Source organism: Euleptes europaea, chromosome 10 (assembly GCF_029931775.1).
Source record: "Euleptes europaea isolate rEulEur1 chromosome 10, rEulEur1.hap1, whole genome shotgun sequence".
Classification (NCBI taxonomy): domain Eukaryota; kingdom Metazoa; phylum Chordata; class Lepidosauria; order Squamata; family Sphaerodactylidae; genus Euleptes; species Euleptes europaea.
Window position 1 is genome coordinate 64,242,212 of NC_079321.1, and position 24,519 is coordinate 64,266,730.

The 24,519-nt window shown below is 46.2% G+C and overlaps 1 protein-coding gene across 2 annotated transcripts in view; it reads right to left on the reverse strand.

Annotated features, from left to right (window-relative positions):
• The window catches only part of SEC63 (SEC63 homolog, protein translocation regulator), a 51,401-nt gene extending 35,526 nt beyond the window's left edge, over nucleotides 1-15,875 (reverse strand). For both annotated transcript variants that reach the window (XM_056856538.1, XM_056856537.1), the window contains exon 1: nucleotides 15,728-15,875. In XM_056856538.1, coding sequence (XP_056712516.1) covers nucleotides 15,728-15,851 — 124 coding nt within the window. In that variant the 5' untranslated portion in view covers nucleotides 15,852-15,875. The remainder of the gene's footprint in view (nucleotides 1-15,727) is intronic.
• Between the last annotated feature and the right edge of the window lie 8,644 nt (nucleotides 15,876-24,519).

Below are 24,519 nucleotides of genomic sequence, written 5' to 3' on the forward strand. Positions count from 1 at the left end.
AATTATCTGTTCTCTAAACCATAACACATCATAATAATTTGGGCCCAATGTAGCTGTATTATAGCATTTTGCAATGACAAGAAAGAACATGCTCTTCCCATTTATCTCTTCAAATGCCAGCTGTGAGAAGAAAAACAGAGTTGCACTTACCTCTAACTGCTGTTCATTGAAGTCCTCTGTGCAGACTGCGCCTGCATGCAGGCCTGCCACCGGAAGCTTTTACTAGCCTCAGGCCTCTAGCTGGGATGCCCCTCCCCTAGGGCAGCTGGGCAGGCTTCCCGCCAAACCATCACGTGCTCCTGGGCGGGGCATCCCCTCCCTCCTCAGTTCCTTGCCCGGCGCCGACCTCAAGAGAGCTCAAGATTCTTTACCCTCCTAACTTTGAGTTATCTGGTTCTGTTTTTTTTTTGTTTTTTTTTAGGTCGACAGTGGGGTTGGTGGGAGGGAATGTGTGTCTGCACAGAAGACATCAATGAACAGCAGTCACAGGTAAGTGCAATTCTGTTTTCATTTTCAGTCTTTGGTGCAGCCCCACATTTGGGATTTTGACAAGCTACTCACATTTGGAGATGGGTGTCGAGTTAGTGAAACAAGGATTGGAGGACGGCCTTTCCCACTTCTGCATCTTTTCTTGCCCACAGGTCTAGGGCGTAATGTCTGATGAATGTGTCCTCGCTTGACCACGTTGCTGCCTTACAGATGTCACGGAGAGGAACCTTTCTGTGGAGAGCGGCTGACGAACCCTGGGCCCTGGTCAAATGGGCCCTAATGTCCAGCGGGAAAGTCTTGCCCACTTCCTTGTAAGCAGTTCTAACTGCTGATACCACCCATCTAGCAATGGATTGTGCTGAAGCTGGTCTCCCCTTTTGGGGGCCTTGGTGACAAATAAAGAGAGTCTTGGACTTCCTGAAATGTCTAGTCCTATCTATGTAATACAAAATGGCCCTTCTGATGTCTAACGTATGAAGGGTCTTCTCAGCTGGAGAGGTCGGGTTCGGGGGGGAAAACCAGAAGTACCAGTTCCTGAGACATATGGAAGCTGGAAATCAGTTCTGCAGGACTCGCATCTGAAGCCTGGCAAAGGGGGTCACTGCTGTCATGGAGGCCATTAGGCCCAGCAGTCTTTGAATGGAGATCATGCGCTGCAGACATCAGCCAGTGAAGTGTTCAATCAGGGGTTTAATGGCTATTACCCTTTCAAGGGGAAGGAAGGCCTTCCCCTTACTGGAATCTAGTACAGCACCTATAAATTGGGCTTTCAATGAGGGTGTCAATTTTGATTTCTTCCAACTGACCATAAGGCCTAGGTTAGCGCAGGTGGAGTCCTCCAGATGGGAGGACAGTGTCTCGGGATTGTCTGCTGTTATGAGCCAATCGTCAAGGTATGGGAAAATGCTGCATCCCTTGGCTCTGAGGTGAGACATGACAACCGCCATGCATTTTGTAAAAACTCGTGAAGTTGTAGCCAGACCAAAGGGGAGGACGGTGTAGTGGAACACCTCCTCTCCATAGCGAAACATAAGATATTTTCTGTGTGAGGGGTGGATTGACACATGAAAATAAGCGTCCTTTAAGTCCAGGACAACAAACCAAGTGTTTGGAGTAATGAGTTCCATCACAGAAGGTAAGGAAATCATATAGGCCTAGAACCCCAGTCATTTTTCTCTACCATAAAAATCCTGGAGAACAAACCAAAACAAACTGTTGGAACTCTTTGAACGGCACCCTTCAGCAGGAGCTCCTGCAACTGTGGGGCAAACTCTGGGAAAGGGTTGTCCCTTGCCAAACTAGAGGAAAAACACTTAGGAGCTATTTGAACCCTAGGCGGTAGCCTTCTGAAACAACCTTGTAGACCCAGGAATCTGAACAGATAGAATGCCAGGCGTCGGCGAATTTTGCCAGTCTCTCAAGAAATGGTAGGTTCTCTTGGATGGCCTGCTGCGACAGTCAGAACCTCTGGGAGGGATGCTGTTGGTCCTTAGGTTGTGGACTGTTGGTGGGACTCTGCCTGTTACTAGGCCTACGCCTTCCAGCTTGGCTCTGGTGGTACTTCTGGTGAAACTGTTGGGGGAATTGCCTTTGTTGAGGATACGGCTGGTATCTCTGATGCCTCTGTCCTCTGTAGAAGGACGTACTGAAACCTTGTTGGTGTGGTTGAAATCTCTCCCTTTGCGGAGGGTTATTAGGGATCTGGCCCTCTGACGGTCCTTCTTGATGTTAGTGAGGAATTCTGTCGTATTTGATGCAAACAGGGAGTCTTCCTCAAAGGGTAGGTCTTCTACTTGTGACCTGGTATCTGGTTGCAAGGCAGTGTTGTGTAACCAGGAATGGCGGCACAGTGTCACTGCTGTGGCCATGGAGCATGCGGCGATTTCTGCCACATGCTTGCTGCGGTTATCTCCTGCTTCAAAAGGCGAGTCGCTTCAGCTTGAATCAGACCAATGGCAGCTCTTGACTCTTCAGGTAAAAGCTCCAGGTGAGGGGTGGCTTTCTCCCAGAGGAAAAGTTGATAGCCTCCCATGATGGTCTGGTAGTTAGTGATTCTGAAGCTGAGGGCTGCAGAGGTGTATGACTTCCTGCCCAAATAATCCAATCTTCTGCTCTCTTTGTCGGCAGGGGTGGAGTGGTGGCCCTGTCTCTGGCAAGCTTGCATTTCGCCTGTGACGATAGAGGAGGGGGGAGGGAGGATGGTCAAAAATTCGGTGGATTCCGGTTTGACTCTATAGAGGTTCTCTATTTTCTTGGTAGAGGCCGGGGTGGAGGTCGGCTTCTTCCAGACTGATCTGCCCATCTCTGTCAGGCCCTCCAAGACAGGGAATGCCACAATGCCCGGGGAGTCGGGATACAGGTGACTGAGGATTTTGTCTTTTGGTCTGTTATCTGAAGTGGTGATGTTCAACTCCAGTGCTTCCGTAGCATTTGTTCACTACGGAGCCGTAGATCCTCAGAGGGGGATATGGCCTCCGTGTCCCCTACCTGTTCATCAGGAGAGAGGTCAGAAGTACCCTCTGGGATGGCTGCTGATGTTAAGGTGTCTAATTTCTCAACATCAGAACCCCACATCGAACCATGCTGGGAGTAGGATGTGGATGGGAGTGGTAACTGGTGGGCAGATCCCTGCGCCATTGGTTTGCCCTGTAGTGTGAGCTGTTTTGAGTCTGCAAAAGTCAGCCCAGTCTTGCATAAGGGCTGGGGGAATGTTAGGTCTCGGAGTCGGATCCGTGTCCACGGGGGGGTTCGACTATCGGGTCCAACATATTCAGATCCGGCAACTGGAAGGGTTCCCCAGATAGGTCAAATTCCACTTCAGAGAGAGAGTGCGATGGAGATCTCGATCGCAAGGACGGAGTCGGTTGTACAGATGGAGACGGGAGAGGCTTCGAGGGGCACGAGCCGATGGATTTCTCTCAGTGCTTTGTCTTGCTCTTATGTTTCTTAGTCGAAGGGCCCTCCGACTTCGCTCTCTCTCGCTCACGCTTAGAGTGGGACGAATCCGAGAGGGTTTGTCCCAGATCCGACCCTTTTGGATCTGACGTGGATCCTGCTGTCGGGGCAGTTGCCAGGGAGTGAACCGACTGAGCCTTCTGAGTGTCCTGGATCCGACCGATGGGGACGGGGCCATAAGGGCTTTTTTCCATAGTTCGGCATTCAAGCGGGCAGCTCGCATGTTGCGTGCATGGGTAGAGAATTTCTGGCATATCTTGCATGTGGTGACGTTATGGCCTTCGCCTAGGCAGAGGTCGTGAATGTCCGTGTGCGGGATCTTGGTATTTTACTTGGGACAACGCTTGAAAGGGGATTTGGAGGCCATTACGGCCCTCGGCCTGGGGGACTGGGCTCACAGAAATCGTTCCGCAGAGCGGAGAAGATGGGGCTGGTCAGGAAGCCCTGAGCGGCAGCCCGAAAACTCACAAACAGTTCTGACAACTTTTGAAGAAAACAGCGCTGAGGAAGTTTAATTACATTCCACTCTTGGCGGCGGCAAAGAAGGAACTGAGGAGGGAGGGGATGCCCCGCCCAGGAGCACGTAGTGGTTTGGTGGGAAGCCGGCCCGCCTGCCCTAGGGGAGAGGCATCCCAGCTAGAGGCCTGAGGTGCAGTCCCAAATGTGGGGCTGCACATAAGACTGAAAATGAACTGGGGGGAAACCCTAAAAGCTTCAAAAGCACTGCAAGATCAGGTGGGCTTTGGGACCTCATTAAGGATGCCTCCAAATGGGGATTTATCCCCAGTTTGTCAGCTGGATGCTGCTGCTGTTTTGGGAGGGGGTGTACAATGTCGGCCTCTTTTCATGCATGACACGCAGGCTTCCTGGGGCTAGTGTGGTTGGGTTGCAGGCAGCTATGATGGATAGGCTAAGGTCCTGTCCCTTTCTATACACAGCCTTTATGCCTGGCACAAGTGTGTGAAGAGAACCTAACAGCAAATCGAGGCCCAAAGAACTCAGGAGCGACTGAGCTGAAAGGAAGAGTTGACAGGAAAATTTTGTTAAATTGCTATTTTCAGTCAGACAGGGATGGACTGCCAGAGGTGCTAGTTTAGGAAACCTGAGGTCACAGAGTCTAGCTTCTGAGGAAGGAGGCTAATGAATTGTGCCTGCTGGGAGGGGCTCGTACTTAAAACTTATTCTATATTTATGGTAAAATTAAAGAGACTAGGTATCTGTTCAAAGGTCACCGGGAGTTCTAATTCAGAATCTGGGGAATGTACATCTCTTGAAGAGTGGACCAGAAGAACTACTGAAGGATTACAATGAAAGTCTGTAAGTCTGGCTAATAGTTGTCCTCTGCCTCTAAACACGTAACATGTTAAGTGTGTCATTTTCCTAGTTGACTCTACGCAGTGTAAGCTCAATGATACAACTGTAACTGGTTTCAATCCTCTTTGCAAAAAATCTTTTAAGCACGTTCAAAGGAGGAAATAAGCTTCATATATAAATTGTGCCAACCTCTTGACATGTATGGTTAAAGGGTGGACAAGGTCTTTTCCAAAACCATAACTTAGGGTGATAAGCACCCTAAATTCAGTACAGTTGATAACTGGTAGAATAATTAAACAAACCTTTGAAGGTTTCTTCACATATACCAGCATAAATACTTTTAAAGGTAAAAGTCCCCTGTGCAAGCACCAGGTCATTCCTGACCCATGGGGTGACGTCACATCCCAACGTTTCCTAGGCAGACTTTGTTTACGGGGTGGTTTGCCAGTGCCTTCCCCAGTCATCTTCCCTTTACCCCCAGCAACATGGGTACTCATTTTACCGACCTCAGAAGTCAACCTTGAGCCGGCAACCTGAAATCAACTTCCCTGGGATTGAACTCAGGTCGTGAGCAGAGCTTTGGACTGCAGTACTGCAGTTTACCACTCTGCGCCACAGGGCTTCTAATGGATTGTATATAGGCTCTCCTGATAATGAAAATTAAGCCTTCTATGTACTCCCAACTACCTAATCCATTTGCATAGGTTTTCAAGTTCCCTATCTTTAGAAGACCCCTTTTGTATAGACCTGTGCTCCAAAGAGTCCTCTGTACACCTGCCATGGAACCCCTACTCATGGATGAGTTCATACAGGGCACCAGCCACGTCTACTTGCCCTCGCCATAGCTGCACAGGAATCAAGACCACACCTAGAATTCACCTAACACTCCTAGACAGGTACACTAGAGTGTGTACCTGTTTAGGAGTGTTAGGTGAATTCTAGGTGTGGTCTTAATTCCTGTGCAGGAATACCAGTTGTGGTGGGCAAGACAGAGCTTGGACTGCAGTACTGCAGCTTACCACTCTGCGCCACAGGGCTCCAATAAATACCTTTAGAAGCCACTAATTTTAATCAATTAGAGAAGGGGACAGTGAAAGCATCAAATAAATAGCACACCACACTACCTTCACATAATTCCAAATTCCTTTCCTTCACATTGACGAATGCATGTGGACACTCCACCCGCAGCCTAAACAGGCTGAGCTCAGCCTTACATCTCCCCCCATCTAGTCCATTAATAGCCTTTATTTCACAGCTGAACCCCAGTACCTCTTTGCACCCTGACTTAGCTGGGAAGGGAAAATAGGGTTACCAGGTAAAGGAGGAGCCACACAATCGCTGTCACGTCAATGCAATGGAGCAAAAGAGAGGAGGCGGCATCAGGAGTAAGTGACACAGAGAGAGGTCATGTGGATGCCACATTGCCCACTCCATTCACAGCTTCTTCTACTGCAGAGGGTGCCTGCTCCCACCCCAGTGTGAAGCAGCATAAGCTGGAAGGAAGTGGGGCTTTGAATGATACTGCAATATGGTAAACTTTAGCTCTGTGGAATTATGCAGTGTCTTCAAATTACTACCTACCATGAGCCTTCAAGGTAGATGAGCTATCCGTCAATAATAAATGGATAAAATCAAGTATCAAGTTTACTCTTTCCAGACATCCTCCTTCAGCCAGGAGTGTGAAAGGTGATACAGATACATACCGAGAAGCAGATCAAAGTAGAAATAAACTTGTATTATCTTTACACCTGCTTTTGAATTCAACTCTCAACATGCCTTCCTCTCTCCCTTCTTCCTCTCCCAAACACACAAATTCATGATCATTTTACATTTAAAGGGAACAAGTCAAGGTTAATCAGACACCACTTGTCATAACCAAATGGTTTTCCAGTGTACATGGTAACGATTGTTTCTCAAGTGTTTTAGATTTCAGAAGGCAACATCAAGGTAACACCAGTTGAATGCTGGTTTTCAAATAATCAGACCTGCATTGAGCAGCCTGATCAACAATCACTGCTGAACACCAAGGCAGCTCTCTGGAAATATGGTGTTTAGTCCCAGCCGCAGCCATCACCCACAAAAAAGTCTAACATCCTGCACAACTTAAACTGTTAAAGCAAAGAAGAAAGCTGTCCTTCTGCTTCTAATGTTACTTAAGAAGAACTGCAAACTAATTCTTTCATATATTATACTAGATGTCTCACCACCATCCATTCCACAAAAATTATTCCAGCTGTTTTGTCAGATACAAGTGAGATAAACTGACTTGTCCCAACACCAAATGCCTTAAAACACATACTAGAACCCAAAGTACTCTGTGCTTTAAGAAGTAGTTGCATTCAAGAGGCTGATTCTATTATCACCCTAACAACAATATTTCAAAGGCAAAAAGGACTAACATTCCATACTCATCTCTGTTTAACACCTACATGGAGTTAATGGTCAATGGAGAAGCTGCTCAGGGACTGTACAGTGAGCCTGTCCAGGAAGGGTCCCACACACCCTGAAGAAACACTTTCATAGTCTGAGGGTGCTGTTGGATCGTGCCCTATGCTTGGAAACTCAGGTCTCCTCTGTGGCATGCAGCACCTTTTATCAGCTTCTGCTGATATGCTAGTGTGGAGAAATGTCCTCCACTTCAGGCTACACTACAGTACTGGGAGGTTGAGAACTGCAAAAACAAACAAACACATCCATTCCAAAAGGTTTATCTGTTGGAAAGGGACAGGAAGCAGGAGATAAGTTAATTGCTCTCAAGCATTCCCCATCCAGGGCAGTGGCTTTCACAAGTTATGCAAATGCTTCTAAACCAACAGAGATCAAAAGGCCATCTCACACCCTAGCAGAAATGGGACACCTAGGAGGGACAGAGACGCTAGCCTGTATTTTTTCTGGGAAGAACAGGAAGAGAAAGACTGACCCAAGGAGAGGCAGGCAAACAGAGGAGATAAATTCCCATGACACGAGGAAAACAAGGTCCATTTTGGCTGATTCCATCTGGGAATATCTTGTAGGAAGGAGCTCTCACACCTAGGCTCCATCTTGATGGCTGTCATTTCCACATGGAGCTAGCAAAGGACAGACAGCCTGGACAAAGACTCAAGGTAATGGATGACTGTCAAAGATAGGACATTTTGGAGGACATTGATTCATAGGGTCGCCATGAGTCGGAAAGGACTTGACGACATTTAATGCACACACAATGGATGACTGATTGGTCACTGGACCATTCTGCAACAACCAGCTATGACTATTCCTCAGAAAGCTTAATCTAGCCACAGTGATTCATGATCTGAATCACATTCAGGTTAGATTACTGTAATGAGCTGTATGTGGCACTGCCTTCAAAAATGTTTTGGAAACTTCAATTGGTGCAAAATGTGTTGGCCAGGGTACTGTCGAGGACTGATTACAGAGATCATATCACCCCTGCTCTGAAAGACCTGAACTGGCTAGCCATCAGTTCGCCTGCACAATTCAAATTTCTTAGTTTGAAGACCCTTAATGGCTGGGACCAGAGTATCTTAAAGCCCTCCTTCTCTGGTATTATCCAGCCCACCAATTAAGATCTGCCTCTCAAGCCCTGTTCAGTCCCCTGACTGCAGAGGTGAGGCAAGTGGTGACTAGAGACATGGCACTGCCCGTGGTACCACTCTACCCTTAGAATGCCTTGCCCCTTGAGGCTTGCCTGGGGCCTACTTTACTGTCTTTGAGGTGTCAGCCCAAAACATGTTTGTATTAGAAGTTTTATCTTTCCGTCTGTTTATGGCGGTCTTCTGGTGTGAAAATTGTTTTATTCTCTTTTTATGTCCCTGGGCTTGTTTTAATGGCTTGTTGTTTTATACTGATAATTTATCATTTTAATTGTAAGGTGTCCTGAGCAGCACTAGAGAGGTGGAACAGAAACCTCCTAATTAAATTTATAAGCAGTGACAATCTGTAACATGTACAACTGTTTATCTCTGGTCATCTGGAATTCCAAGACAACATTTTCTACTGAACTTTTAGTCATTTCACTGGGTCTTCAATTTTATGGTTATAAGAATTAGCCTGCAATCCAGCATTGCCAAGTCCATAATCATTTACAAGCCCACCAGTGCCCCAATTAACCTCGATTAGTGAAATGGGTCTTCCCCTCCTGCCCCCCCCAACTTTTGCAAAGTTTCCTTGTCTGGTCACTGGAGGTCATTCTTACTCACCATAAGTGAATGGCTATCTTTAAGCCTTGTATAAGCATAGATCAAATGTACACCATATTGTAAATCTACAGCACAAGAATATTTAAGATTGTACTACAAAAACTGCTTCCACGAGTAGAAAGCACATTCTTTCACACCGGGAAAGGGGGTAGGGGTGAGATCAGAATTGCCACCAATTCCCTTTCCAGCTGTATCTCCCCTCTCCATCCAAGGGTCCCAACTCTAGGAGTGGCTTCACAACGTTACAACTGAAATAGGAAAGAGCCCCAGTCTCTCTTAGGACCTCAACCAAAGGTACATAAAAAAGAAACACAAGATAATCCTGTAAACCCAACTCATGACATTTTCACAAAGCTTGCAATTCCGCACTACAAGCAGGAAAAAAAGTACTTAACAATTCATGGGCAAAAGGACCATATGTACAAAAAAAGGACAAAGCGTATCAGCACTGCTACTTTTTTATTGTTATGGTAAAATTATAGCAATCTAAAAAGAAATGTCCCTTCCTGGATAAGAACAACTTGATTCTGCACTATTGTGGCCAAAGGCTGATGCACACACCTGCAAAGCAAGGTCCAGCGCACAGTCACATCATAATTCCAAAAACGGAGGCCACTATGAAGTTTTGTCCTACCAGTGGTACAATACACTTTGGAACCCTCCCATTAAGCTCTTGAAAATGTTGCCCCTAAACACACTTTGCAAATACTGTGAGTTATACACACTAACTTGTTCCAGCACCCAAACAAGCAACTCATGCCAGCACCCAACATAAGCAGTTCTTTACATCTAGGAAAGGGGTCCCCAACCTTTTTGCGACTGTGGGCACATTTGGAATTCTGACATGGCATGGTGGGTGCAGCCACAAAACGGCTGCCGCAGGAGGCAGAGCCAGCCACAAAATGACTGCCACAACTTCATTTCAATAACACAGTGTAGATCCTTGTGCTGTGGTAGCAGCTACTGCCAAAACAACATTTAGAAGAAGAGTTGGTTTTTATGCCCTGATTTTCTCTGTTTTTAAGGAGTCTCAAACCAGCTTATAATTGCCTTTCCATCCTCTCCCCACAACAGGCACCTTGTGAAGTAGGTGAGGCTGCGCGAGTTTGGAGAGAACTGTGACTAGCCCAAGGTCACCCAGCAGGCTTCATGTGGAGGAGTGGGGAAACAAACCCAGTTCTCCAGATTAGAGTCCACTGCTCTTAACCACTACAACACGCTGGCTCTTTAAAAAAAAATCTGCACAGCCAATCAAATTTCCAATAGTCAATCAAACGCCTTGCTGGGCAAAAGCTCTACCTGGCCCCACCCACTTCCTAAAAACACCTGGCAGGTGCCAGAACAGGTGTTGGCCAGTGTCGTGGTGCCTGAGGACCCCGATCTAGAAGTTTAGCCATGTTGGCTCTAGCTATGGCGAACACACAGATTGCAGGACATTTTGCAAACATAAAAAAATACCAGGTTTTTCTAGCAAAACAGCCCTTCTGCTGTAATGCAGAAAGCCCTACTAATAACACAGCAAGGGACAATGAGCTGCAGACAGGGTTTGATACATGCAACAGCATTAGGCAACAACCTCAGGGCTGCAGACTTTCTGGACCAGCATGTTTGGCATACTAAGGAGAATCTGCCTTACAAATGCCAATTGTAATTGCTTTGTTTTTAAGGGACATGTCAATGTACAACATTAATTACTTAAAGAGAGAAAATTTACAACAGGGGCCAAATCCAATCCATAAAGCATAACTTTTGTCACAAGTAACCAAAGCAAGAACATTAGCTAACCTATTCGACATTCTGTTGGTAACCATTTCTCTATAATATGGAAAATCAGATAAATACCTAGAAACCAGAACAAAATTAAGTAAACACTGGGAAAAGAGCCTGTTTCCATTGAAGGGGGAGCTGCTACCATCTGCTCCAGCCCTGGAAGCTTAAAGGGAAGGAAGCACTTTTTTTTGGGGGGGGGGGGAGGTTCCACTGAAGACAGAGCTTTTGCCATCTGCTCTGCTCCTTCCATGTAGATAACAGGTAGACTTGTTCTGTTTGATGGGTTGCTGCTGCTTTTCTCATATTGTAAGCCACATTGAAATAAATATATACAATGCAAAATTCTAAGCTTCAATCACCATGGCCATTTTCAAAGATGGATGGAAAATGCAAAATATGATACAATGCAACATCTGCTTTGAAGACTGAGATACCAGAATGAAAGCTGGTGTACACATGCAAGGCAATGTTCTGCATTTCAAGGATGTGCTGCAGATCAGCATCACATTTGTTTTAAAGAGAGAAAGGCAATGTAGTACCTGATTTGAAGCTTGGGGCGGGGATCACAATGAAATATGATATGCACATTTCTATATACTTCTCCAGTGGAAGCCTGAACAGCTGTTTGCCTCTATACCTGATTTCAAAGGGAGAGGGGAAAGGAAAAATGCAAGCTATTTTGCATATTGAGAGGTTGGAATGGAAGCTGACAGGCATGTTCAGGACACAATTCTACATTCTGGTGAACATGAGCCCAACCCCACCATCTGTTTCCAAGAAGACCAAAAGCAAGTGAGGCCTTCCAAATGCTATGATTTAAGTTTATCCTTGAAAGTCTGCATATGATTGGATTCCAAACACTACATAAACTTACTACTTCAAGGAGAGTGCATAAACTTACTACTTCAAGGAAAGTGCTAACGAATGAGAGAGATTCAGAAGAAAATCTGAACAGCAACAAATGGTTAAGAAGTTACAATCTCTGCTATCTGGAAGATGAGACTATGGTGTTAAAATGAGTGGATCAATGTTAAAGATTAAGAAGATTCATCTGGAAATAATACTTTAAGGTACAAGTTCCCCAGCCATGTTTTGGAACACTGGACTGCTTCTATCCACTTCTAAGAATCTCTTACAAGTCAATACACCTTACAAGCCAATACACTTTCAGTTTCCATATATGTGAGAACGCCTCTCCAATATCCCCTCCCCACCCCGAGAACATTATGCTGATGCCAACTTACTGGTTGTCCCCGGTCCAAGAAGTGTACTGCTGTCTTCAACCAGGGACAGGGCTTTTTTGGCCCTGGCCTGGTGGAACTCTCTCTCAGATGGGACCAGGGCCCTGTGTGATCTTACCCAGTTCAATAGGGCCTGTAAGACCAAGATGTTCTGCCAGGCCTATGGTTTAGGACAGCAATGGTTTCCCATCAGACAGCAATGGTTTCCCATCAGACCTGGCCTCCCGATCTCTCCCCCACTTTACTTTTCTCACCATTCAAGTGGGGGAGACTGGCTGTCCTTTCTGAGTTGGCCAAGACACTGTTTCCACAGTGGTGCAGTGTGGTGCCTTTCCCTGAATGCTTTCCCCCCAAAAGCCCACTTTTACATCAATGTTTGCCTTCACTTGACTATCCCCCATACCAGAGTTCTGTATCATCACTTGTCTGCCCACCTGGTGCTGGTTTTCCTTTCCAGGACAGCAAGTGTCCCTTTGTGCTCCCAGTCACTTGTTGGTCACTGGACAGAAGCTACCCTTCCTTTCCTCCAGGAAGAACTTGGGGAGCAAAGCAAGGGTGGTTTCTCTCACCCCACTGAGTGGTGTTTGTGGCCAAGTTCTGCAGAACAAGGCAACTTCTCTCTCAAGCACAGGGACTTTGCAGGACAGGATGGAAGTCACACTATTTTTTGGTCCCTCACCCCTTGTCCTCCAATAAACTTTTTACAAAAGCCTATCTCACAGATGAGAAATGACCCCACTTAATACAACGAGAACTTGGTAGGAAGAAAGAAGGGGTGAATTCTCTCCATTTACTTCCCACAAAAATCCAACATGCAGAAGAAAAGCCACACAGGTGTCTCTAATGAGAAAGCCTTTGTAGAAAGCCTCTGCAATGCCTCTCTGATGGTACAACCTCCTATAAAAACAACCCAGTAACCAGGAAGAGAAATCACCCCTCCTTTACTCCATGGCTAATTTGGAGAAGGAAAGGTGCACTGAAGTACTTCGGCAACCTTCCAAGATGGCAGCAGCCAAGTAACTCTCATACCCCTCCACAAAAACTTAGAACCCCCATCATTCCCCAAATTGTCTGTACATGCGAGCAGACTTGCAGAAATCAGAGATCAATGGCAATCACAAATAGCGCACTACACTTGACCTTAGTCAAACAAATCCAAATTTTGTGGACCCTGCCCCAGGTTAACCCAATCTCAGCAGATCTCAGAAGCTAAGCAGGGTCAACCCTGGTTAGCACTTGGATGGGAGACCACCAAGAAAGTTCTGGGTCACTACACAGAGGCAGGCAACAGCAACATTCCTTGCCTTGAAAACCCTACTGTGTCACCATAAGCCAGTTGCGACTTCACAACTCCTTCCACCACGATATATCAAGGTGAGCATATGTCATATTTAGAATGACAATATGATCACCAAGAAACTACACAACAGAAGTATTTGGTGATGCTAGTGGATGGAAATTAAAATCAAGGTACTATGATATGCCAACAAGTTGTTGCTTACTCCCATTATGACAGCAAGCAGGGAAAGAAAGTCAATTGGTTGCACCCCATTGCAAGAAAATATTTCGAAGATAATGGAACAATGTGGGAAAAGATGGTGTGGTAGCTGATCCTGCTAATGGTAACAACAATTCAGAAAAACACTGATGAACACAGTATCTTGAGATTCCAAAAGACACAGATATTGAGTAGGAGAGATACAAATGTAAATCAGCGACTAACTACAATCAGTCTAAGGGGGTTACCGCACTTGTATTCCCAGCGATGTATTAAGAGTTTGAAAACGTTATAAAAAATACTGTTCGCACTTTGTTTGGCCCCTTTAGCTGTGAAGACGTCTTCCAACCATTTATAAGCCGTGGTATCCAAAAACCCTTTTAAAGTGATGTTTTTTACAACATTTTCAAGCTCTTAATACATCACTGGGAATACAAAGTACGGTAACCCCCTAAGTCAGAACGATCTTGGAGTTTTCCAAACGGCATCCAGAGGCCTGGGAGGAAAACTATCACATAGTTGAGTGAGCTACAGACAGTGGCTTATAATCAAGTTCTAAAGACATTCACATTTTTCAGTGTTGAAACAATTTTCTTGAAGGGTAGTAAGACTGGTTAAACAGAGCAAGACTGTTAACGATAGGATGTTTTGGAGGTCATTAATTCATAGGGTAGGAGCCCCGTGGCGCAGAGTGGTAAGCTGCAGTACTGCAGTCCAAGCTCTATTCATGACCTGAGTTCGATCCCGACGGATCAAGATTGACTCAGCCTTCCATCCTTCCGAGGTCGGTAAAATTAGGACCCAGCTTGCTGGGCATAGAGGGAAGATTACTGGGGAAGGCACTGGCAAACCACCCCATAAACAAAGTCTGCCTAGGAAACATTGGGATGTGACATCACCCCAGGGGTCAGGAATGACCTGGTGCTTGCACAGGGGACCTTTACCTTTTTAATTCATAGGGTCACCCTAAATTGGAAGCAACTTGATGGCATTTAACACACACAAACACTGATTACATCCACAACCAGCAGACCTAAGAACCACCACTTCATCACTGAAGCAATGGACATCATTACTCAAGATCTCTATGAGGCTTTAATCTAGTACCATCACTGAAGTCATCTAACGATGGTGATCATTTTGCTAGGCATGTAATGGAATATGGAAAAATGGTGGCCAGTTTCTTCCTTTTCAGAATGAAGGCTCTAATTCACTCCCCTCCCACCCCAGGAAAAATCAGCACAGGGTACGCAGCTATAACCAGGTAGGTCGCGTCAGTCAAGTCTTACAGGACTTGCCAAACCACGGCTGCCCCCAAGGCAGCAACGCACGAACACACACCCACACACCCATTGTTTCTGGATGTTTACACGCAAACGACACAAGAAATATCAGTCACAGTGGGTAGCCGTGTTAGTCTGTCTGCAGTAGTAGTAAAGAGCAAGAGTCCAGTAGCACCTTAAAGACTAAAAGTCAAACGCCTACGCTGCCTCCAATGCACAGGCAAAAGATTTTTTTATTAGTTTTCATTAAAAAAACATAACAAATTATAAATCACATAAACAAATAACTAAAAAGCAAAACAAAAATACAAAAAGAGCACTTGTACTACAGTTTTACATCTTCGATTATAATATGATAGAATAAACAGTGCCCAAACACCCACCACCCACCTTAAATGAGTGTCCCACCGCCCACCTTAAATGAGTGTCCCACCACCGCTGAACTTCCGGAGAAGTATTCTGACAGTATTTAAAATTACCTTAAACGATCACGATATAAAACTACATTACCATTTATCAACAATCCATGAACTGTACAAAGATTGCAGGCAAAAGATTTCAAGCTGTCCGTGACCGACAGTCCCACGTGGCAGCGCAGAGCAGCAGGGGACGGAGGCCCGAGGAAAGGGCTCGGAGTTGCTCCAGGGAGGGAGCGCGCTCCTTCCCTTCTCACGCCGCCCCGCGCGCCTCTGCTGCTGCAAACGGAAGGTGGTCCTGCCGGTGGCAGGACCACCTTCCGTTTGCAGCAGCAGAGGCGCGCGGGGCGGCGTGAGAAGGGAAGGAGCGCGCGGCCGAGGGGACCGGGAAAGAAGAGTGGGGGTGCTACGGAGAGCGAGCGGGGCCAGCGGTTGCGGAACCACCGGCGCAGAAGGCGGAGAGCCCCCACCCCCACCGCCACCCCCAGGCCTGGCTGAAGGGAGAGGGGGCCGCCGCCTCACACGCTAGGTCGGAGGAAGGCGAGGGGGGGGGTCCACTCACCGGCGTGCTGGTCCCGAGGCCACAGGTAGTAAGTGGCGGGGATGACGATGAGGGCCACGAAGCTGGTGAGGAAGTAGAAGAAGGTGTTGCCGCTGTCATCGTACTGGAACTGCTGCCCCGCCATGGTCGCTCACACGCCCCGCCCCCCCCCTCCCTCCTCCACGGCCAGCCCGGCAGCGGCCTCTGCGGGGATCCCGCGAGAACAGGAGGAGGCGCCGCAACAGACGCGGCGGCACGGCCCCGCCTTTTCCGCTTCCTCCTTCCCCGCCCGTCCCTTGTTCGACTTCGGCGTCGGGAAAGCGCAGGCGCGGGGGCGTAGAGAGACGTGTCGCTGCGCAGGGACCCTCGGTGGCCGTTGGGGCGTCGCGCGCGCGCGCTGCCTTTTCGTTGCCCGGGATGGGACCTGATTGGCTGCGCCGGGTGACTTTCCTCCACCCTCTTAAGGAGGAGGGTGCGCGCGAGCGAGCGGACAGAGCGGCCGCTAGAGGGGGCTGATGGCGAAATTCTCGCTCGCCCTTAAATCCGCGCAAACTCTTGTCTTGTCCAAGGGTCTCCGCACTTTGTATTTCCAGCGATGTATTAAGAGCTTGAAAATGTTATAAAAAACATCGCTTTAAAAAGGTTTTTGGATAGCACGGCTTATAAATGGTTGGAAGACGTCCTCATGGTTGGAAGACGTCCTCAAAGGGGCCAAACAAAGTGCGATCAGTATTTTTTATAACGTTTTCAAACTCTTAATACATCGCTGGGAATACATAGAAAGCGCGAACAGTATTTTTTATAACGTTTTCAAACTCTTAATACACCGGTGGGAATACATAGAAAGCGCGAACAGTATTTTTTATAACGTTTTCAAACTGTTAGTACATCGCTGGGAATACATAGACAGCGCGAACAGTATTTTTTATAACGTTTTCAAACTCTTAATACATCGCTGGGAATACATAGAAAGCACGAACAGTATTTTTTATAACGTTTTCAAACTCTTAGTACATCGGTGGGAATACATAGAAAGCGCGAACAGTATTTTTTATAACGTTTTCAAACTCTTAATACACCGGTGGGAATACATAGAAAGTGCGAACAGTATTTTTTATAACGTTTTCAAACTCTTAATACACCGGTGGGAATACATAGAAAGTGCGAACAGTATTTTTTATAACGTTTTCAAACTCTTAATACATCGGTGGGAATACATAGAAAGCGCGAACAGTATTTTTTATAACGTTTTCAAACTCTTCATACATCGCTGGGAATACATAGAAAGTGCAAACAGTATTTTTTATAACGTTTTCAAACTCTTAATACATCGCTGGGAATACAAGTGCGGTAACCCATTCACAGCGGCTCTCTAAACTGAGTTATACCCTTCTAAGCCCTTTGATTCCAGTGGACCTGGAAGGTTCTAAGTCTTGCGCTGCACTTCTCGCACAACAAGGGCAACCTATGTCTATATATTTTTGAAAAGGAAGTTTCTAGTTCTCATCATTGCAGAAACACGATTGACAACATGGAGGTGTGGCGAAGGACAGCGATCAAGTGACAGATCGGCTGTCGCTGATGTTTTCAGCTTTCAGGATCTTTTACCCTTGTCCACCGTTCTAAACTTGCCACGCTTAATGACTAGTGTAAATCACATCGAATTTAGTGGGGTTTCTGAGTACCGGTCCAGAAAAGGGCCCTTTGAACAGTTTGAACCAGCTCTACTAAAACACTTCTCGACCCAAATCCTGTGTATACTCAGAAGTAAATCCCGTTACATTCGAGGCATAAGATTGCATCCGAGATGGTTAAAAAGGGACGTGACTCATCAGCGAACTTTGTGTCGTCTGTCCGCCTGGAAACACAAATTAAGAATGAGTAGCTAACCCCAACTCATGAAACCTTTCTAGAAGGTAGAGGTCCCCTGTGCAAGCACCGGGTCATTCCTGACCCATGGGGTGACGTCACATCCCAGCGTTTACTAGGCAGACTTTGTTTACAGGGTGGTTTGCCAGTGCCTTCCCCAGTCGTCTCCCCTTCACCCCTAGCAAGCTGGGTACTCATTTTACCGACCTCGGAAGGATGGAAGGCTGAGTCGACCTTGAGCCGGCTACCTGAAACCGACTTCCGTTGGGATCAAACTCAGGTCATGAGCAGAGCTTGGACTGCAGTACTGCAGCTGACCACTCTGCACCACGGGGCTCTTCTAGTAGACCTAACTGATATTTGAACCAGCTATCTCCCCTTGGAGTAGGGCTTCATTAGCACTTTTAAAAAGAGGGCTGCAGCTAGCTTTCCCAAGTGGTGGAGTCTACCCACCTGAGTATTGTGTGGACAGCCAAGGGTAGATAGTTTTAAATGGGAAAAAGAATGTACTGAGAAGGTGGTGATAAAAGTACCAACTCCAGGGGGACCAGGAGATTCCCCTGGAATTACAACTGATCTCCAGACTGCAGAGATCATTTCCCCTGATAAAAATGGCTGCTTTGGAAGGTGAATTCTATGGCGTTATGCCCAGTCAAGGTCTTCCAGGGCTTCCCCTCCCTTGCCTACATCTCCATGTGTTTCCTAGAGTTGCTAACCTCCAGGTGAGGCAACAGGAAAAACAGCACCAAAATCACAATATAGTATTAACTATACACATAAAATATAATAAATCACTTGGGCAAATATTCAAATGCAGACCAACAAGAACAAAACAAAAATGAACAAACCAACACCTACAAGAAAGAAATATACATGCACAAAAAGCTAGGGAAAGAATCCCTTTGTTCCAAACCTGATGAGATAAACAATGTAACTACTCAATAAATGGTAAGTTAATACAAAAAGTCCGTAATAGACGTCCATAAATGAATGGAAATACTGAATGTCGTTGCGCTATTCCGTTGCTGTGCTCTTGCACGGATTGCAGAAAAAAACCAACTTTTTCTTCAGGTTCAGAAACAAACAGAAGATCGGCACATGTTGTCTAGATCGTTTTAGACACGATTCACTGTGGGCTTCTTCAGCCTAAAATAATTATACATAACAATATTTACCAATATAGGACCAGCCATAAGCTATATACAAAAGAAATCTATTGCTATATTTTTAACACAATATAATCTTAAAGCAATGCATCAAGTTAAATAATCCATAGTAGATAAATAGCAATACACGACCTCAAAGGTTCTCCAACAGGATCTCAAAGATAGATAATGATGGTACAAACTGAAACATTAAGTCAAGGATCTCAGGTGAATCTAATTAGAAAGCGGAGCTGCCTGTGTGGGCGCGGGGATACAGTGCGTTAAAGGGACAGCTAGGGAAATCACAAGAAACAGGAGAGATCAAGGTTTGTGTTTAAGCCTCCAGGAGCTAAGGTCTGAAAGAGAAATGTGAATTTACCTGGAGAAGTAATTTCTGTATATTTTGATGATCACATGGATGACCCCGATATTGCCACAAAACACAAAAGGAAATATCATTTTCACTGTGACCTTTTTGTAAATAATGGGAAGTTAGTGGGGCTTTTTTAACACAGCACATATCCTGGAATGGTGTTCACAAATGCGAGTTCTTACAGCCCTCATGGTGCTGCCCATGTACATAAGTTTACAAGAACAAAAAATGCAGTAAACCATTTAACTTGAGGAACCATTGGAGAATTGTTGAAGAGTAAATTTAAAACCTGTATCAGTTGAACTAAATTCTTTGACAGGTAAGCAAAGGTTACATACGTAACATGAACTGCAACGGAAATGGCCTCTGACAGATGGTAAATTTCCTTGAATGAAATCGGAGGTATTAGAGTCCAGATCTGTGTGAACAACAATATCCCTAATGGCTTGAGGGCGACGTAAGCCACAGACCGGAATATCATGACATCCAGGAACAGATTCAAGAAGATGCCAATGTTTCCGAATAATATTGTTAATAAGGTAAGATCGAGAACTGAACTGCAATGACCAGGAGAGGAAGTAGAAAAAAGTGCCTCCCTGGCACGGGAAGTCTAGCCGAATGCAAAACATGACTGGGAAAGCCCTTAGAAATTAAAGCTAGGTCTAGACCAGTGGTCGGCAAACAGCGGCTCCCGAGCCGCATGCAGCTCTTTGGCCCCTTGAGTGGCTCTGGAAACGTTTCTGAGGAGGAGGAGGAGGCGCGCGCCCCCCCCCACCAAAAGTCGACCACAAAACCTCTCCTTACCGCCCCATTTTGGGTTTATTTCCCCCCCACACAAGAGGGGCGGTGTGTAAAGTGCTGCCGCCCCCTCCTCCTCCCCCCCTTTCCCTCCCCTCACAGCGTGGCCGGGTTTTGAATGCGGCGCTCGAGGGCTGGCGGCGGCAAGGCAGGCGGTGGCAGCCAATCAGCGGGCGGGATTTTTCGCGCTTGTTTTGGCTGGCGGAGGAGGCCAAGGCCGAGGCGCTGAGGAGGGGCGGACGGCAGGCCAGCCGGGGAGGGAAGGAAGGAAGGAGCCCAGGCGGCGGCAGCGAGGAGGATGAGGTTGGGCCCCTGGGGGGGAAGCAATGTTTCATTCAAAACTCTGCATGGGGGGGTTTGACTCTGCGTGCTCCCCCCTCCGCCGGCCAGCTGATGGGCGGGCTGTTTGGCCTCTCCCTGGGGACCCGGCTGGCTGGTCAGCCTGGGGGCCGGGGAATGTCACAGCCACTGAGGCACCCCGTCGGCTGGGCACGGTCCGCCCGGGCCTGTCGGTGGTTGTGGGGGCTTCTGGCCCACCCACCCCCCGGACGCTGGGAGGAGGCTCTAGCCGGCTGCCGTTCGCCGCCTCTCCCGACTGCTCTCCTGGTGAGTGGAGGCTCGAGGGCTCTTCCCTCTTCCCCTGGGGGTTGGCGCTGGGGTCGGGGTTGGTCCTGACCGCCCGGGGAGCCCAGGCGGGAGGGCGACCCAGGACAGGGGATTATTGGCCATTTATGAATGGGAGTATTGTCGAAGGTTTTCACGGTCAGAGTTCATTGGTTCTTGTAGGTTATCCGGGCTGTGTGACCGTGGTCTTGGTTTTTTCTTTCCTGATGTTTCGCCAGCAGCTGTGGCCGGCATCTTCAGAGGAGTAACACTGAAGGACAGTGTTCTTTTATCCTTGTTTGTATGCTGCATTTGTATGCTGCGCAGCATACAAACAAGGATAAAAGAACATGAAAGATACTGCAGACTTGGCCAACCTGAGAAATCAGCAGTGGCTGAACATGGACTGACACAAACAGGACACAGGGTCTTATTCCAAGACACTGAAAGACTGGACAATTCTACCAACTATTTTGTCAGATTACACAGAGAAGCCATTGAAATTCATAAACATCAGCACAACTTTAACAGAAAAGAAGAGAGTTTAAGAATGAATAAGGCTTGGCTTCCTGTCCTGAAAACCTCCAGACTAACAAAGACTACAGTCCACAATAGCCATGCAGATTAGCTTTGGATTCACACATTAACAGATCACTTCAGGATACAATGGTTCCATATTAACATACCACACCCTCATTAGCACATTATCTTGATACTTACAGGACAATAATTAGCACATTACCTTTGATACTTTTTGCAGGACAATGATTCAGCTCAAACCTAACCCCTTTTTGACTATATATTACTCTTCCTACACACTTGACACTGAGAGACACTGTCCTTCAGTGTTACTCCTCTGAAGATGCCTGCCACAGCTGCTGGTGAAACGTCAGGAAAGAAAAAACCAAGACCACGGTCACACAGCCCAGATATCCTACAAGAACCTATGAATGGGAGGTTTTGCCTTGGATTTGCCACTCAGATGCACATTTTCCCCAGCCAAATTCTCCAAACACTGCATGGGGGGTTATTGGCCATTTATGAAAGGGAGGTTTTGCCTTGGATTTCCCACTCAGATGCACATTTTCCCCATCCAGATTCTCAAAACTCAACAATAAGGCCCCCTGCAGAGTTTTGAGAATGCAGATGGGGTAAATGTATACCTAGAGAGCGGCAAATCCAAGGCAAAACCTCCCGTGCATGAATGGTTGTTAAAAGGTGTTGAGGAAAGGGGGGGATGAATTATCCAAGTCAGCGAGTTTATTATTAAGTTTATTAAGTTAATAAACAGTGTACCTACCTATATAGTTTAAGAAATTTGGCTCTCAAAAGAAATCTGTTGATATTTAGCTCTGTTGACTAATGAGTTTGCCGACCAATGACCTATACAATTAAGTTTCTCTGAACATAAGAGCAACATAACATGCCAAAGAGTTGGTGCTTCTCTGGTGGAACATGTCTTAAAGTACAAACATAAACACACTGATTTCTAGTTTTGGGTCAAATATAAATCAGATAAACAGGATGAGAGCATTCTGTTAAGGAAAGAAGCCAAGTGGATACTGAGGTTAAATACTCTGCACCCTAAGGAGTAAAGTGAGAACATTTCTTGGCAAGCACAGCTGTAGATAAGAAGCCGGCATCAGCTGGAACAGTTTCACATTTGCTTTACTGCTTGCACCAGACACTGAAGTAGAATCTGAAAGGTCAGTATTAATTAATGTGAATGTAAAGAAATGATTTCTTTGCAAATTTGTATAGAACACGGTGTTGTTTGTATTATATTAATACTTTTCTATATTAAATTGTATTCAGATATTGCACTCTGTTCATGCTTTATGAATTATCCTATATGTAATTTCTTTACAATTTTGAAAAATATTGTTTTTAACCCTGTATCACATATATCTATGTTAATACTTTGTGTTGTTATTTATTAGATTCCCCCTGAAGAAGCTTTACACGAAACACGTTGGAATTACAAAACATATTAAGGTGTCATTTCCCTTGCACCAATTGTTTCTTCACCTTCATTCTGCATTGCCAAGGTCCTAGATTTAATCCCTGGGATCTCCAGTTAAGTGTCAAATGACAGGTAATGTGAAAGACCACTGCTTGAGACCCTGAGGAGCCATTGCCAGACAGAGTAGACCAGAGTAGACCAGGCGTGTTGAACATACAGCCTGGGGGGCAGATTTGGCCCCTTGAGAGCTCTTATCCAGCCCATGAGCCAGCCAAGGAAGCCAACACACACCTCTTTGCCACCAGCAGGAGATTTGGGGGGGGGGGACAAAGCCTGAGGAGAGCAGGGTTTGGGGAGGGAATTCAATGGCCAAAGCGGCCATTTTCTCCAGGTGAACTGATCTCTATTGGCTGAAGATCAGTTGTAATAGAGGAGACCTGGATTACATGGTACTGATCTTGAAAGACCAGTGGTCTGACTCAGTATAAGGCAGCTTAAGGGATCCAGGTGGCCTCATCTGGGCTTTCCATCAGCTGAGCAGTAACCAGGCCAAGGAAGTGAAAGTTTGAAACCTAGCATAGTCCTGCTTTACTGCTACTTTCTGAAAAGTAGTATCTAGTAAGGTGAAAGGAAAGGAATGTTTGAGAGTGCAGAGCAAGATAGGTGGCTTCTTGGAATATAAAATTCTTTTTGCAAATATTCACAGGCCAAAGTTTATGTCCCACCCCTAGGTTACTTGAAAAATTTAAAAAAGACAAACAGTTCCTTTCTTTTGAGTAGTGTTCCAGTTCAGCTTCATCTTTAATACTTAAGGTTGCCAGGTCCCTCTTCGCTATCGGGGTGGAGGGCGGGGTTTGAGGAGGGGAGGGACTGAAGTGCCTAATTGCCCGTAGAGTCCAATAAACCGACAATGAGGAGGAGGTTAAGATTCAAGCAGCCAGTTCTTTATTTAGCTTAATAATAGAGCCGGGTGGGCTATCCGCTAATACCAAAGCAGAGAGTCTCCACAAAGGAACAAAGAGATAGAGGGATCTTTTATACCTTAGGATCAGGACAGGTACATTGCCTTACAAGGAAACAGTTCCTATAACAAGAAGACAAAAGAGCCAATACACAATTAGATACACGAATACTGTTAATTAGCATAGCCTATAATGTAGCCTGAAGGCATTCCTAGAAAGCGCTTGACCGTGCAAGCGGAAAACAGAAAGTGCATTCCTAACGACAGATAAGAGAGTCCCCTCTGTCAAATCAAGGACGGTTTTGCTTCACGTTTGAGGGGCCCTATTAGCCTGAATGTGTGTCGAGGCTTGTGTTTCTTGGTGCCAACCTCCACAAACAATACAAAGTGTGTATGTGTGTGCATTTTGTATCAACCCTTATGCTTGGGCACAACAGGACTTCAATGCCATAGAGTCCAATTGCCAAAGTGGCCATTTTCTCCAGGGGAACTGATCTCTATCAGCTGGAGATCAGTTGAAATAGCAGATCTCCAGCTAGTACCTGGAGGTTGGCAACCGTATTAATACTACAGTACTTCAAGATGATTTGGTGCAGGTGTAGGCAGCATGTAATCCACAATATTAGGAGGGCTGCCAGGTCCCTCTTCGCCACCAGTGGGAGATTTTTGGGACAGAGGCTGAGAATGGTGGGGTTTGGGGAGGGAAGGGACTTCAATGCCACAGAGTCCAATTGCCAAAGCAGCCATTTTCTCCAGGTGAACAGATCTCTATCAGCTGGAGATCAGTTGTAATAGCAGGAGATCTCCTACTGCCACCTGGAGGTTGGCTACCCTAAATATTAGGCTAGGACACTCTATCTCTGAAAACTCAGAAGTCACAGGGAGTCATTATATCCCTGTGCTCTGCCACTTAGAAATAGGATTCGCCTACTCTTCTCACCCATCCTGATTTTCAGAAAATTTCCATCCATAGTACCAACATATGGGGTAGATGCTGGAGGACGGTGGTATCTTTTGTTAGCTGGAAGAAGCGAGGGGACATTAAAAGCAGCAAAAACATTTATTTGTGAATTGTAGAAATGCATAACTGTAGCAGATGAT